Raw genomic sequence first — 14420 nt, 5'->3', positions numbered from 1 at the left:
ACAAACCCATCACATGCACGCATCCTAATTTGGTTATTTACCAGCTTCTCCTAATTTGGTCTATCTATCAAAACCAGAAATCCCAAGAGTTCTGCAGTTCGGCACTGTAACCTGCAGAGTCCCTTATCTCTGTCTGGGTACACTGTTCAGGTTATGGACTGTGTGGTACCTGTCTTTAATTTCCCAGCCTGTGTGTCTACTTGCTGCATCAGACACAGTGAGCGTTGAAGGAAACTTTGTCAAAAACAGGCTTTTAGAAATCACTTAACTCTTGTCATTGCCCTGGATCATTATTCTAAGTGTCTATCTACTTTATCTACAAGCCAATTCCCAAAACCAAACCTTAAATACCATTTTCTAGCCATCAGTCTGAGAGTTGAAGTGAGCATACTTACATGGAGGCTATTTATAAAATTAACAATCTGAATCTTGTTTTTCTTCTCCATTTGGCTGCAATACACATCTGCCCAGCAGTTTTGGCAAAAACCTGCTGCTCTTGGGGTGATTGTAGACAAGATTATGAAGGTCTAAAGAAAAGCTCAGAATGGAAATGACTTCTAAATTAAATAAGAAATATTAAGCAAAAAAAAAAAAAAAAATTCATGCCAATATCTCCTGTTAACTAAAGTGCTATTGTTACTCTTTGGCAAGTATGTGGAAGAGGAGGCATGTGTAAGATGGATGGAAGAAGAGACTGCAGGAAAGGAAAATGGATCTACATAAAATGCTTCACCCATACCTCTCTTCCCCATGCCAAATCTTTGTTTCAGGCTGCCAGCAGACTCAGGAAGAGGACACTCTAAAAGGCTTCACTCAATCCACAACTAGAATGTTTTCCTCATAATCAGGGTGTTTCAAAAAAACCCTACAAACTTCATTTATACAGAATCTGAATAGGTCAGACAGGCCGTATAAATACAGCAGGTGGAGCAGATCCAGCCTCAAAATTTGTTACTGCAGGTTAAACGACCTGAGCTACCCCTCATGCTATTTGAATTTCAGCTTTCCTATCTCTATGATGAGAACAGTATTCACTTACTTCCTTTACTGGGTAATGAGGATGAATTAGGTAGCATTTCCATAGTTCTTAGAAGCTGCCAAATATGAACACAGTTATAAAGCAATCAACAGAATAGTTCCTTTTTCTCTTTAAATTAAGGAAACATTCCCTTACCCTATCATTTATTTTGTATTGTGGTTCAGAAGTAAGAGAATAAATTTATTTTTCTAAATAGACCAGTGCCGTCCTGTCTACCTAATCTCTTGTTATGCCATTATAGGAGATGTTTGGCTCTTCTTTGTAAAGAGCCTCTTGGCCCACCTTTCAAGGATTATTAAGGACAGCAAGTAACAGCAGGGAAAAAATATTATTCTGTGTTGAGAACAAGATAAAACTAGAACTAGATGGGACACTAATATTTTGTGTATGAATTCCCTCTTGTAATGTCTCACCTCCCCAGCACTGATGATATGTCCTGTTACAAATGCATTAGAGCTGCCGGGTTAATGGGTACACATAACATCTGGAGTGACTATATGACTACCCTGGCTACAGAGCACTGGGATCATTACATGTCTGAGGGAGTTGAAGCCAGTGTACTTACATGGAAGCTGTTTATAAAATTAACGTTCTCAAAAGGCTTCTATGCTACCATGTACTCTGTCCAATTCGGTGAGCAGCTGGGGGAATGGCCATTTCTTCATTCCTCTCTCTGGCCATAATCCTGCATTCCCTAAACACCAAAATCCCTACTGCAGCCATGTGAAATGTTGATGGTGCAAGAAGCACATTAAGGGTTCCTATACACATGCAGAGAGGTTGCTTCAATGTGCTGCTCTGGAGCACATCTGTTACAAATACCCTAAGACTGACAGAACCAAAATTAGTTCTGTTTTCCCTATTTCACCTCATCCCCACCCAGCTGTTCCCAGCTGTCAGTTCAGAGTCCTGGAGTTCTGGATGATCGATAGTACACCTGAGATACTGGAGGGCTACAAATGGCAGTTTTACCTCAGATGAACACCCAGAAATTAATTTAACTCAAGCTAGGTAACATAGCTGAAAAATAATCACCCAAAGTGTCTTAACTTTTTTAAGACTCCTAAATGGCACTTAGCACTTGTTAATGAGCCTTAATGTGGAATCATTCAAGTTTTAAGTGCTTTTAAGATGATCTCATTGCAATGTGTAACTCTCTTCCCCTGAAGGTGAGAATACAGCCAAGCCCTCAGATACCACTGCATCTGTACTGAAGAGAACACCAGGGATCGCCACCTCACCAGTCTTAAAAAGGCTTTCACCCAGCAAGGACACTCCTCCAGAGAGGTAGATCGCACGTTTGAAAGAGCCACCTGGATACCACGTGAAGAACTGCTGCAGTACAGAAGAAAAACACCCACAAATCGCACACCGCTGGTTATGACCTATCACCCATCCCTTGAACCTATACGGAAAATTCTCAAAAAATTGCAACCCATACTAGAAAAAGACCCTATTCTTAAAAAAATCTTCCCAGAGCCACCCATCCTAGCCTTCAGATAAGCACCGAACCTCGCCAACCTCATCACCAGAAGCAAACTTCCTCAGCCCCAGAAGACACCAAAAGGATCCAGACTGTGCCATGACAAGAAATGCAAAACCTGCCCCCACATCTCCATCACCTCCACTATTACTACACCCCACAACAGAGCCATCAGCATCCCAGGATCTTACAGCTGCACCTCCAGAAATGTAATATACCTCATCCAATGCACCAAATGCCCTGATGGAAGATATGTAGGAGAGACCAAACAACAACTGTGCACCAGAATGAACGCACACCGGAAATCCATCAAAGACAGAAACACCCAATTACCGGTGGGGACACATTTCTCACAGGAGGGCCACTCTCTCTCCAATCTCTCAGTCCTGATCCTCAAGGGAAATTTACACAACACATCCCAGAAACCAGCCTATGAGCTCCATTTCATCAACCTGCTGGATACTAGAGATCAGGGACTAAACACAGACATTGGATTTTTGATACATTACAATCTGCCTGGCAACTGACTCCCCAGCCCAGCCTCTGGCTTCTTTACTTTTCATTCCATCCAGGAAGAGCACACACCCACTGCTGAAGCTTCATTAGCCTGACGAAGGGTTTTTGAACCCGAAAGCTTGCTTAATAACTATTCTCCAACCATTTGGGTTGGTCTAATAAAAGATATCAAATTCACCCAAGGAACCTTGTCTACAATACAGGGATGCATTTGGCTTGTATATAACGTGGATAGCTTTAGAAAATATGACCGCAGACTGCAGCTGAATGACTCAGGGAAAGACCCAGCTGTCAGCACAAAAACTGGAAACTTTTTTTAACCCATTCTATGTGCAGTATCTTCCCAAGTAAACCCAGGATATTAGTATTTATTATTGGTCTGCGTATAACTATAGGGCTAGATCTACAAGAAAATCAGAAAAAAGCCTTGAGTATACATCTATCCTTTTGGCACTCTCAGCCCCCTTGAGCATGGCAAAAGGGGAAGATTTACTTCATTGAGTAAAGACTCATTGAACAGCTCCAGCATTGCTGACATTTGGTGTATGCAAAAGCTGCAGATATTTCAATTCATTCTTCTCTCCGGAATGCCCGGATTATACTTTGGGTAATCAATTTGTCTGTCATTCGTGAACCGTGACACTAGGTGGCGGTGTCGGGCTAAGCAATGGCTCGCTCTATGCAGCACGTGGAGAGAAACAAAATTTCTAATAAGGAAAAATGTGCTTTTCTCTAATGTCATACTGCCCTCTGAACTGGCCTGTTTATGTTCAATACACAGTGCAACATATATAGTATGTTGTATAGTAATGGTCTGAAACCCTGTAATAGAGTATTATTACTAGTCTCTTGCATCACTAAGGTAGAGTACTTGACGTACTTGATTATTTAAAAAAATGGGATATAGTGGGCATGTCTACATGAGACGCTGACTGTGCCAAATAATACTGTGCAGTATTGTGTCACAGCACTAACAGAGCTAATACACTACTGCGCGGTATTATTAGGCTACTGCACAGTAGCGGCACTTAAAAGACATTTGTCAAAGATGTTCACTGGTGCTACTACACAGTAGCTGGAGTCACTGTGCATTTATTTAGTCCTTGCACAGGGCTTTCTTGGGGGAATATTAGCTGGAGAGAGACACAAAGGAAGGAAGAGGGGACTTTGAAGGGATGGGGTCAAGGAAAAGGAGAGTAGAGTGGAGGAGAGTATGAGGGTAGGAACAAGAGGGAACTGAACAGCCAGAAGGGAGAGACTCTTCAGTGTGAAAACTGAAAAAAATCCCATCAGGTGTTGATAGGCCAGGATTATTTTTGGTGATACTTTTTATTGGATCAAATCTATAGTTGGGAGAGATGTTACACAAGCTTTCAGACACAGTGCCTTTCCTCAGGTCTGGGAAAGAAGTAGACACAGCTTTGTCTAACATCTCTTCCAATTGTACAGTTAGTCCAATTAAAAATATTGCAAAAAATCAAATAAAATTCCAGCATCCAGATGTTTCCTGAGCAGCACAGGACAATATATACTTCCCTGGGCTCTTAAGCCTGTTGACACGACTAGGACCACAAGGACCCTAATACCCCTGAAAAGAGGCCAGCACCTTCGAACCAGGAACAAACAACCATGTAGTTTTGCAACTACTGAAGATTGAAACTGAAGGCATCTTGGGCTTAGGTTCTCTCAGTCTGCAGCCACTACTATTAGTATGCACAACTATTCGAACAATAACAAATGTAACAAATGGATAAAACATCTGGCTTCATACAGTGGCACAGCAGTTGCTCTCCAGCTAAATAACTGTACAGCTCTCATTTCCTATTTTTCTCATACTTATTGATATTTGTATGTGATGGCACAGAACTGCCAAGCTTTCAGCGCTAGGGATAAATTTTGAGGCACCTTAGTCTTGCAATGAAAATGTTTTTACTGTGTTTTTTTGTGATTTTTTTTTGCAACTTCATTTACATTTCAGTTATCACAGCTATTGCTAACTATTCTGGAGTTTCTACCACTAGTGCATGAGAAAGTTCCGCTAAAAGAACTGAGAATAAGGGCTGCAACCCAGCATTTTTCTGTGCTTTTATAGCAATACATACAATGGGCTCTTGACTTCCCACTGGTACTCCCAAGTGTTTCAGTCACACTAACAACAACAATAACAAAATGCTAAGCATAAGCAGGATCAAAAGAAATAGCCAAAATGAATAAAGGGACAAAATGTTAAGATATTAAACACTTTGAGGAAGGAGCATTGCAATTAAATATATGATCATTCAAAAATATCTAAATTGTAGGAGATAAAAAATTTCTTGTTGACACATGCTAGATGCTTTTAGGCTTTTGAGGAAGGCTGGCAGTTATGAAGCTGCTATGATCTCTGGGAGCATGAATTTTTAAAGATATTTTATTCGGGATTGATTTGTTTTATAGATTCAGGCTGTGACCTGTTTCTATCATGGTTTCACATATGCTAGGCATTTTACATTTGGTCTCAGTTCATAAACTTTTACAAAAAGTCACTTTCAGTCAAATTCAATAAACGAGTGTCCACAGAAGAGAGATGCCCACAAGTTTATAGTGAGTAAGTTCCTTCACAGAAGACAATAAGCTCAGTGATGGAACTGTGGTGGGGGTGGTCGCCCACAGGGGCATCAGCACCAGTTCATCACTGTAGGGGGTCCCTTACTGGGGCTAGATACAAAGAAGGTAGTTTGCAGCAGGAGGGAACGGATAAGAGGGCAGGAAATTTAAATTTATGTAGATTAAGTGGCCCTAGCTCCTTATCCAGTTTTCCAGAGAAAATGCAATCGCAGCTGTTGCTGTACGGTCTCAAACTGCAGTAGCAGCTACAGGGCCATTCTGTCCTGTTGTTGCGCTCTGGCCCAGGTTAGGTGTAGATATTAGAGTCCCAATCTCTCCAAAGTTCATCAGCAGGCATTGGCTTTATGCAGGTGAAGTCCAGCCTGCAGCAGTAAAGCAGCACTGAATAAAAATGGAGGCCTAGGGAGCCATTGACAACAGCCACCAACAACAATCAGTTTCTAACTTTAGTTTGAATCTCACCTTTGCCTGTTAAATACTGAAAGTTTGAAATGTGCCAAAATACGTATTCGAGACTCAGCCCTGAGGTTGACACTGTTGTGCTAGATAGACTAAGAATGCCATTTCCTGGTGTTAGTTTAGTTCGTTTTTATACACCAAAGTCTCGCTCTGGAATAAAAACACCCACGCCAGGAATTATTTCAGAATAAACATCTAAGAGAAGACAAGCGAAATTCTGTTTGTTTTTTTTTGTTTTGTATTACTGGCGTCTAGTTTCCTTACACAGGTTAATGTGAGAATCAATTGCACCCTACCATCCCAAGTGAGATAAGTACCAGGGAGGCTGTCATACAGAGCAGGGCAGCGGGGGGGGGGGTTCCTAACTGAAGGGCAGGGTGTCAGGTCTGTCACAGAAGATCTGCTTGGCGGTCTGGCCGCTCCCTCTCGCAGTGGACGGGGCTGTGCGTGTTTGCATTCATCAGGCTGGGGAGGGGCATAGCCCGGGGTAGCCCCTCCTGTGCTATTGATAACACATTCATGCTCCACGCAGCCCGCTAACGGGGCAATCCCCCATGCAGGCTGGCCCGCGCTCCTGCTAGCCGGCGCCACCTCCACCTCTACGTCTCGCGGGGCGCGGTAAGTGTCATCGGCAGGGCAGAAAAGCGAAGGGAAGCAAGCCGCGCTGGGGAAGACGAGGCTGGACCCTCTGCCTGCCCCGCACCGCCGGGCTGCCCCGTGCTGCAGTGCCGCGCGGGCCGGGCCGGGCCGGGCGCGGGAGGGGGCTAAGCGCGCGTGTGCCCGTCTGTCCCCGCAGGAGCCCGCGGCGGATGCACGGAGGCAGCTGCATGAGCAGAGGCGGCGGCGGGCAGCAGCGGAGATGAGGCTGCCCGTGGCGCTGGCGCTGGCGGTGCTGGGCGCGCTGGGCGCGGCGGCGGCGGGGGCGGGCGAGGCGGCGGCGGGCTGGGCGCGCTCGGGGCAGTTCTCCACGCGGGAGCAGCACCTGTGCAGCTGGCGCCTGCTGCCCGCGCCCGGCGCCACCGAGCTGCGGCTGAGCTGCCAGGCGGCGGCGGGGCCCGCGCAGCAGTGCGCCTACCGCGGGCAGCCCGAGCGCTGCGCCGCCTACGCCGCCAAGGGCCGCCAGTACTGGAAGCAGATCCTGGGCAAGCTGCGCCGCAAGCGCCACCCGTGCCAGGACCGCAGCCCGCTGCGCGCCCGCCTCTGCGCCGCCAAGCAGGGCCCGCACGAGGCGCAGCTGCACCTGCTGCCCGCCAGCCCCGGCCCCGGCCCGGGCCCCAGCGCGGCGGCGCCCGCCCCGGGCCAGCCCCGCGCCAAGGAGCCCGCGGAGAAGCGCGGCCGAGCGGGCAAGAGGAAAGCGCGGCCCGGCGCCACCGCAGCGCCCGGCGGGCAGCGGCCCAGCGCGGCTGCAGACGGCTCCGAGCCGCCCACGGGCCTCAGCGAGGACCTGGCCGCCACCTACTGCTCCGAGAACTGGCACTCGCTCTGCTCCTTCCTCGTCAACTTCTGGCACGGCTGAGCCGGGCGGTGGCCCCGGCTTGTAAAGCGCTTCCCACCGCGTGGGAATAAAGATGCTGCTGTGCCCCCACCCGTGTCCGTGGTCGCTGAGCGGGGAGCCCGGGGCCCTCGTCGTCGGGCTCATGGGGCAGCGTTTCTGGTAGAGGGGAGTGGGCACCGGCGGGGGGCTCCTTTCGGTGCCCCACCTTGGGGCGATTGCTGTCAACCCCTGTCCCTGCTATTATGAGCCGTCCCAAGGATGCATTTGGCACACAGGTTCACAGAAAGTTTAGGGCTGGAAGGGACCTCGGGAGATCATCGGGTCAAGTAACCCCAGCACGGTGTGCATCCAGTCTCCTTTTGAGTTGTTGCTCATCAAATAGGCCTTGGCATGGCTGCAGCTCCCAGGCTGAGCCAGCCTGGCTTCCCCCTCTCCTCCCATCTTTCTCAGCTGCTGCCACCCCTTGCCTAGGAGAGTGTTTCCTCAGTCCCATCACCACATAGAAGAAGTGGGGAATCAGTATCTACATCTTGATCATCTCCCCCTACCTCCATTTTCATGCTTGGAGCCTTTCTCATTCAGTTCTGAACCTGTGTTTCCTGCTGTGCCCTCTTTTATTCAGATCATTGGCAGCCGCACACATTATAAAGCTTAATCCTAGAAACCCTTCACCATCACACTCCCTGCTCTTCCAGCCCTCCCAGAAAGGTCAGTGGAAACCAGGAGAAGTGAGAGCCCATTTGGGCACGACCGACTGATGCCTCCTGAATCTGGGGGGGCACCAGCAGAAGCAGCCAACAGCAGCAGCCCTGTCAGGGGGGCACCAGCCCTACCGACAGCATCACTGTCAGCTGTCGGGGGCACTGGCCCCATCGGGGGGGGGGGACACATACACCCCGTGCACCCCCTACCAGTCGTCTATGCATTTGGGGGCGGGAGGGAAATAATCTAGGTCCAATCCTATCGCATTAAGGCAATGAGAAAAATCTTGCTTTTAGGTTTTGCTTCTCACAGCTGCGATAACAATTCTCAAAAGATTCTTTAAAGCAACCAGAGTTTAAAAACTCAGTTTGTAGCTTTGAGTTTTGACATTAATGGGAGTTTTGTTTAAATAAGGATTTAACATCTATCACTAGAAAGGAACACTTACATTTGGGGGTGAGGGGAAATGCTCTTACATTATCCCATCTTTTCAATTGGGAACATTTTTTGTCAGAAGAAATATATTGGGTTTAATGGCTGGGCTCAAGGTCCCAGGTAATTTGTGTGGGCTGGTTTAAATGAGGGTGTCAATGGACATGTTCAGGACTCCATTTAGGAACTCATGATCATAGACTTGAACCCTGTTCCTCAGTCGTCATAGCTGGGAAGATGGAGCTGTGCACATTCCCCAGAGTTCTGAGGCTAAGCCCTAATTTCCTTTGAGTCCATAGAGGGAAAAGAAAGGAAAGGCAAATAAATAAATGGTCTAGACCAGTGAAACTCAACTGCGGTGCCATAACATCCTTTTAAAGGTGCAATGGAGGACCATGCAATATAGCACCGCTAGGTCTGTTAACACCTACACAATTAACATGATAAACCCAGAGATTTCAAGTAGGAATCCATTGGGTAAAACATTCCCTGATCCGAGTTCTTTGCAACAGAAGAATTGCTCTTTTATTATTGCATAGTCAAAGAATGAGTGAATACTTAGAGCTGGCATTTTTTGTTGGTATTGCCTCCCACCCAATGTTTGTCTTGCATCATCAACTTAATTGACAGCATCTCCTCTAGTTTTCAAATAATGGTAATTTCGGAAATGTCACTGGCAATATAATACCACCCTCTGTGCTGAAATGTAGTTTTGTAGAGGTGCACAAAGGAAGAGACTATTGCTTAACATTCAAAAACTGGCCATTTATGGTTTTATTTTTTAAGTTTTTCCAGAAAAATTTCAATTCTTATTGAAACATAACCCTAAATGTTTGACACTAAGAATGGAGTTATAAATGACACCAGCTATATAGGGAATCTGCGCTGGTAGTTATTAAAAGGCTGCCATTTCTTCATATAAAACTTGATATCTCTAGAATCAGTATTCAGGGCTTAGGCATATAGCTCTTAACAACAACAACAAAAATCACATGCCTCTTAATAGCTGAGTAATGTGTAAAGAAAAGTATTTCCAATAGGTGTCAGCATTGGAAGACGCTTCTGTTTCTAGGGTGCAGACAGCTCATAGACAATACAAGCATGTTGTCCTCTTAATGCGCTAATGTCTACGGTGAATATACTTGCCAAGCTAAAAGGCACTGGTTCCCTTTTTAAAATAACTGTAAAATGTCTCCTGCTCCCATACAACAGTACTCCAATGGGAAGCAAAATGTATCAAAATAGGCTATACTTCAGATAGAACTAAATACCATTGAGAGCGCAGGTTATTTTAATAAGTTTTGTGCCAAAGACACATGGACTAGCTAAAATAGTAGCTACTACAATTGTTCCAAAGTGTACCACAAGTGACCTTGTGAAACCTCTCAGAATTCCCCACTCATAGGAGCTAAACTGTAAACCATGCTGTATGTACTCAGAGGGGAATTGCAGATAAAATGGTTCAGAACATGAAGAAAGGATTGACAGTATGATTCAAAATAACTAATATTTCTGCTTGAAAAACTAGCTCCCACTGAAGTCAATGTCAACTGATTCCTATCAACACTGAAGGTTAACAAGATTAAATCCTAAACTTCCAACAACAAAATCACAAATAACTCCTTAATTATAGACTATTTTTAGTGAAATGTAGCTAATAACTACAGGGACAGATTAAAGCATAGAAATAAGCAGTTTAAGAGGTAAAGAAGCATTACACAAAAGTCAAACTTTCAAATCAGAATAATTCTTAATGAACTAACCCAGGAAGTCTGAATTTTCTTCCTACTTCATAGGAATAGTCTCCTTTGTATTCAGAAAAAACTATGCCATTTTCAAGCCAAAGATATGAATGCACTAGAAATAACTTTATATGGTACAGGTTTCCCTCACTTTATGCTGTACATGTGTTCCTGGAAAACAACACATAGGTCAAATTCTCATAAAGGGCACCCGCTTTACAATGTAATAAATAGGGATATGTTCCAAGACCTCGACTGCACTGATCCATTTCTACCGCTTTTACAAGACAGCTTTGGTACTCACCAACAGCACACAAGCACAGGGCACACACAAGCATAGGGCACTATCATAATGGGGTTGGCAACTACAGAAACACGTCACAGACAATGAGTGAGGAGCACAGATCCACACAGGAGACTATATTTTGGTGCGTGTCACTCCCACAATGCATTGCACAAAGCAGCTGACTGCGGGTTTCCACCACACCAATCACATAAGAGTGAATTTACCTTGCATATAACGAATTTTTGGTATAAAAAGGGTCATCACATAAGAGTTAATTCACACATACAGAACCAGCATAAAGAGGGAAAATGGTAATCTGGTTAGGAACCATATAATCCATGCTTATGGAAGAAACATAGGTGTATTTTGAAATATGTATTGACCAATAATCTGGAACAGGGGTGCAACTAAATCTGTAGATGATGGAGAATTATTTAAGCTTGTGTGAGGTTAAAAACTGTGAGGAAGGTCTTAACAGACATTTGAAAAGCTGTAAGAAGGTCTTAACAGAGATAAGTGAACAGGCAGTTCACTTAATTGGTGATGGACAGGTGGGACAAGGCTGAACTCCTCAACGAGTTCTTTGCCTCAGTGTTCCTAAGCGAGGGGCGCGACAAGTCTCTCACTGGGGTTGTAGAGAGGCAGCAGCAAGGCGCCAGACTTCCATACGTAGACCCTGAGATGGTGCAGAATCACTTGGAAGAACTGGATGCCTTTAAGTCGGCAGGCCCGGATGAGCTCCATCCAAGGGTGCTGAAGGCACTGGCCGCCATCATTGCAGAGCCACTGGCGGGAATATTCGAACGCTCGTGGTGCACGGGCCAAGTCCCGGAGGACTGGAAAAGGGCCAATGTGGTCCCCATTTTCAAGAAGGGGAGGAAGGAGGACCCGGGCAACTATAGGCCAGTCAATCTCACCTCCATCCTTGGCAAAATCTTTGAAAAAATTATCAAGGCTCACATATGCGAGAGCCCGGCAGAACAAATTATGCTGAGGGGAAACCAGCACGGGTTTGTGGCAGGCAGATCGTGCCTGACCAATCTAGTCTCTTTTTATGACCAGGTTACGAAACGCCTGGACACAGGAGGAGGGGTGGATGTCGTATACTTAGACTTCAGGAAGGCCTTCGATACGGTATCCCACCCCATACTGGTGAACAAGTTAAGAGGCTGTGATTTGGATGACTACACAGTCCGGTGGGTGGCGAATTGGCTGGAGGGTCGCACCCAGAGAGTCGTGGTGGATGAGTCAGCTTCGACCTGGAAGGGTGTGGGCAGTGGGGTCCCGCAGGGCTTGGTCCTTGGACCGATACTCTTTAATGTCTTCATCAGTGACTTGGATGAGGGAGTGAAATGTACTCTGTCCAAGTTTGCAGATGACACAAAACTATGGGGAGATGTGGACACGCCGGAGGGGCAGGGAACAGCTGCAAGCAGACCTGGACAGGTTGGACAAGTGAGCAGAAAACAACAGAATGCAGTTCAACAAGGAGAAATGCAAAGTGCTGCACCTAGGGAGGAAAAATGTCCAGCACACCTACAGCCTAGGGAATGACCTGCTGGGTGGCATGGAAGTGGAAAGGGATCTTGGAGTCCTAGTGGACTCTAAGATGAACATGAGTCGGCAGTGTGACGAAGCCATCAGAAAAGCCAATGGCACTTTATTGTGCATCAGCAGATGCACGACGAATAGGTCCAAGGAGGTGATACTTCCCCTCTATCGGGCGCTGGTCAGACCGCAGTTGGAGTGCTGCATGCAATTCTGGGCGCCGCAATTCAAGAGGGATGCGGATAACCTGGAGAGGGTCCAGAGAAGGGCCACTCATATGGTTAAGGGCCTGCAGACCAAGCCCTACGAGGAGAGACTAGAGAAACTGGACCTTTTCAGCCTCCGCAAGAGAAGGTTGAGAGGCGACCTTGTGGCTGCCTATAAGTTAATCACGGGGACACAGAAGGGAATTGGTGAGTATTTATTCACCAAGGCGCCCCCGGGGGTTACAAGAAATAATGGCCACAAGCTAGCAGAGAGCAGATTTAGACTGGACATTAGGAGGAACTTCTTCACAGTTCAAGTGGCCAGGGTCTGGAACGGGCTCCCAAGGGAGGTAGTGCTCTCCCCTACCCTGGGGGTCTTCAAGAGGAGGTTAGATAGGCATCTAGCTGGGGTCATCTAGACCCAGCACTCTTTCCTGCCTATGCAGGGGGTCGGACTCGATGATCTATTGAGGTCCCTTCCAACCCTAACATCTATGAATCTATGAATTAATAATAATAATAATTTCATAAAAATAAATAATTTCATTTATTAGTATCATTGCTGGTCTCTAAATCAACCCTGGTGCCTTAAGAAAACAGGGCATTATTGTACAGACCTCAGCTAAAGCTTATGCTCATTGTGCAATAGTGATCATAAAAGCAAATTTTAGCATGCATAAAGAATACAATATACATTAGTGAAAATATTATAATACCATTACATAAACCACCTGGAATACCATGAGTAGTGTAGCTCTATTAAATCTCAAAGAAATATACTAGAAGTAAGAGAGACTGATTCAGAGATGGTTGACAAGAACAGTTAAATCCATAGAGAAACTTCATTTTTAAGAAACTGTAAAAATTGAATTTTCCACTTCAGGGCTAAACTATCAATATGGAGATCAGAGATAAAAATAAAGCATGGAACAGAGAATGTAAAGCTAAGTACTCATTTTTATTCTAGCCTAATACAAGAATAACGGGTTGCTCAATATTCTTGTTTGAAAGCAACACATTTAAAACTGATAAAAGGAAGTATTCAAGAAAATGACCCATGGATTTCAACAGTATCATGCCCAATGTATAGAGACTTTAAAAAAAGGGTTAGTCATTTATACAAATTAAGCCATTTTCAGTTACTGTAAATAGGGTCATTTAATTTAACTGGCTTTAAATCTTCTTCATTCAGGACATAACCAGTGACTACCAGATAGGGCTTAGGAAGAAGCTTGTGGCATGGACTTTCTTCCAAAGCCTCCAGTCTTAGCCAATGTCAGTCTGTATACTGGATTGCATGGACTATTGGCTTTATCCAGCACATTGGAAATTCTTATACTGGAATAATTTTGCTATTTTAAGGTGTTCTTGTTTTAGTGTTTTCTGTAACAGCATCTCAAGTAAGTAAGAAGTTAGAATGCAGCATCAAATACAGCTGAGCAACACAAAAGTAGAGTGTTATTGGCAAGCAGTGCTCTAAACTATGTAGACCTCTAACTTGCTCCCTGGTAATTTAAGCCCAAATTTAGTCTTTGGATGCTAAGGCAAGTGTAAGGTTGTTGCTCTGAAGCCCCTACTGGGAATAAGTTGAAAGAAGCTAAAAACATCAAGTGTTAGTTGTTTTAGAACTGTCCTCAGGAGCCACCTGTGGATCCCAGCATAGGTGGTTCAGCAGAATGGTCAGGTCTTGACTATGTTACAACAGTGCAGGGTTTGGGTTTTTTGGTATTTTGTTGAGTACATTCCTCAATGCATTCACCTCTCAAGTTGACCTATGTGACAAATATGGAATTATACGCTGAAAACATTATCGAACAAAATGTGTAGATTTAATCTTACTACATTTCCACTTAATTAACATTTTCTAATTTGCCTACATTTTTATCTTCCAAATCAAACAGTTCA

The 14420-nt window shown here is 45.2% G+C and overlaps 1 protein-coding gene across 1 annotated transcript; it reads left to right on the top strand.

The window, feature by feature from the left end:
* The first annotated feature begins 6508 nt into the window (after positions 1 to 6508).
* On the top strand, positions 6509 to 7669 carry FGFBP3 (fibroblast growth factor binding protein 3). The gene is made up of 2 exons (XM_059730356.1): positions 6509 to 6722; positions 6901 to 7669. The coding sequence occupies exon 2, from the start codon at positions 6964 to 6966 to the stop codon at positions 7618 to 7620; it is 657 nt and encodes a 218-aa protein (XP_059586339.1). The 5' UTR covers positions 6509 to 6722; positions 6901 to 6963; the 3' UTR covers positions 7621 to 7669.
* The last annotated feature ends 6751 nt before the right edge of the window (positions 7670 to 14420 follow it).

This window comes from Alligator mississippiensis, chromosome 6 (genome assembly GCF_030867095.1).
Source record: "Alligator mississippiensis isolate rAllMis1 chromosome 6, rAllMis1, whole genome shotgun sequence".
In the NCBI taxonomy this organism is placed as follows: Eukaryota; Metazoa; Chordata; order Crocodylia; family Alligatoridae; genus Alligator; species Alligator mississippiensis.
The sequence above is the reverse complement of the archived record's forward strand: the minus strand, read 5'-3'. Positions and strand labels throughout refer to the sequence as shown.

What these genes read in the sequence shown, in the direction of transcription:
- FGFBP3 (XM_059730356.1), top strand. Translation starts at nt 6,964, where the DNA reads ATGAGGCTGCCCGTGGCGCTGGCGCTGGCGGTGCTGGGCGCGCTGGGC.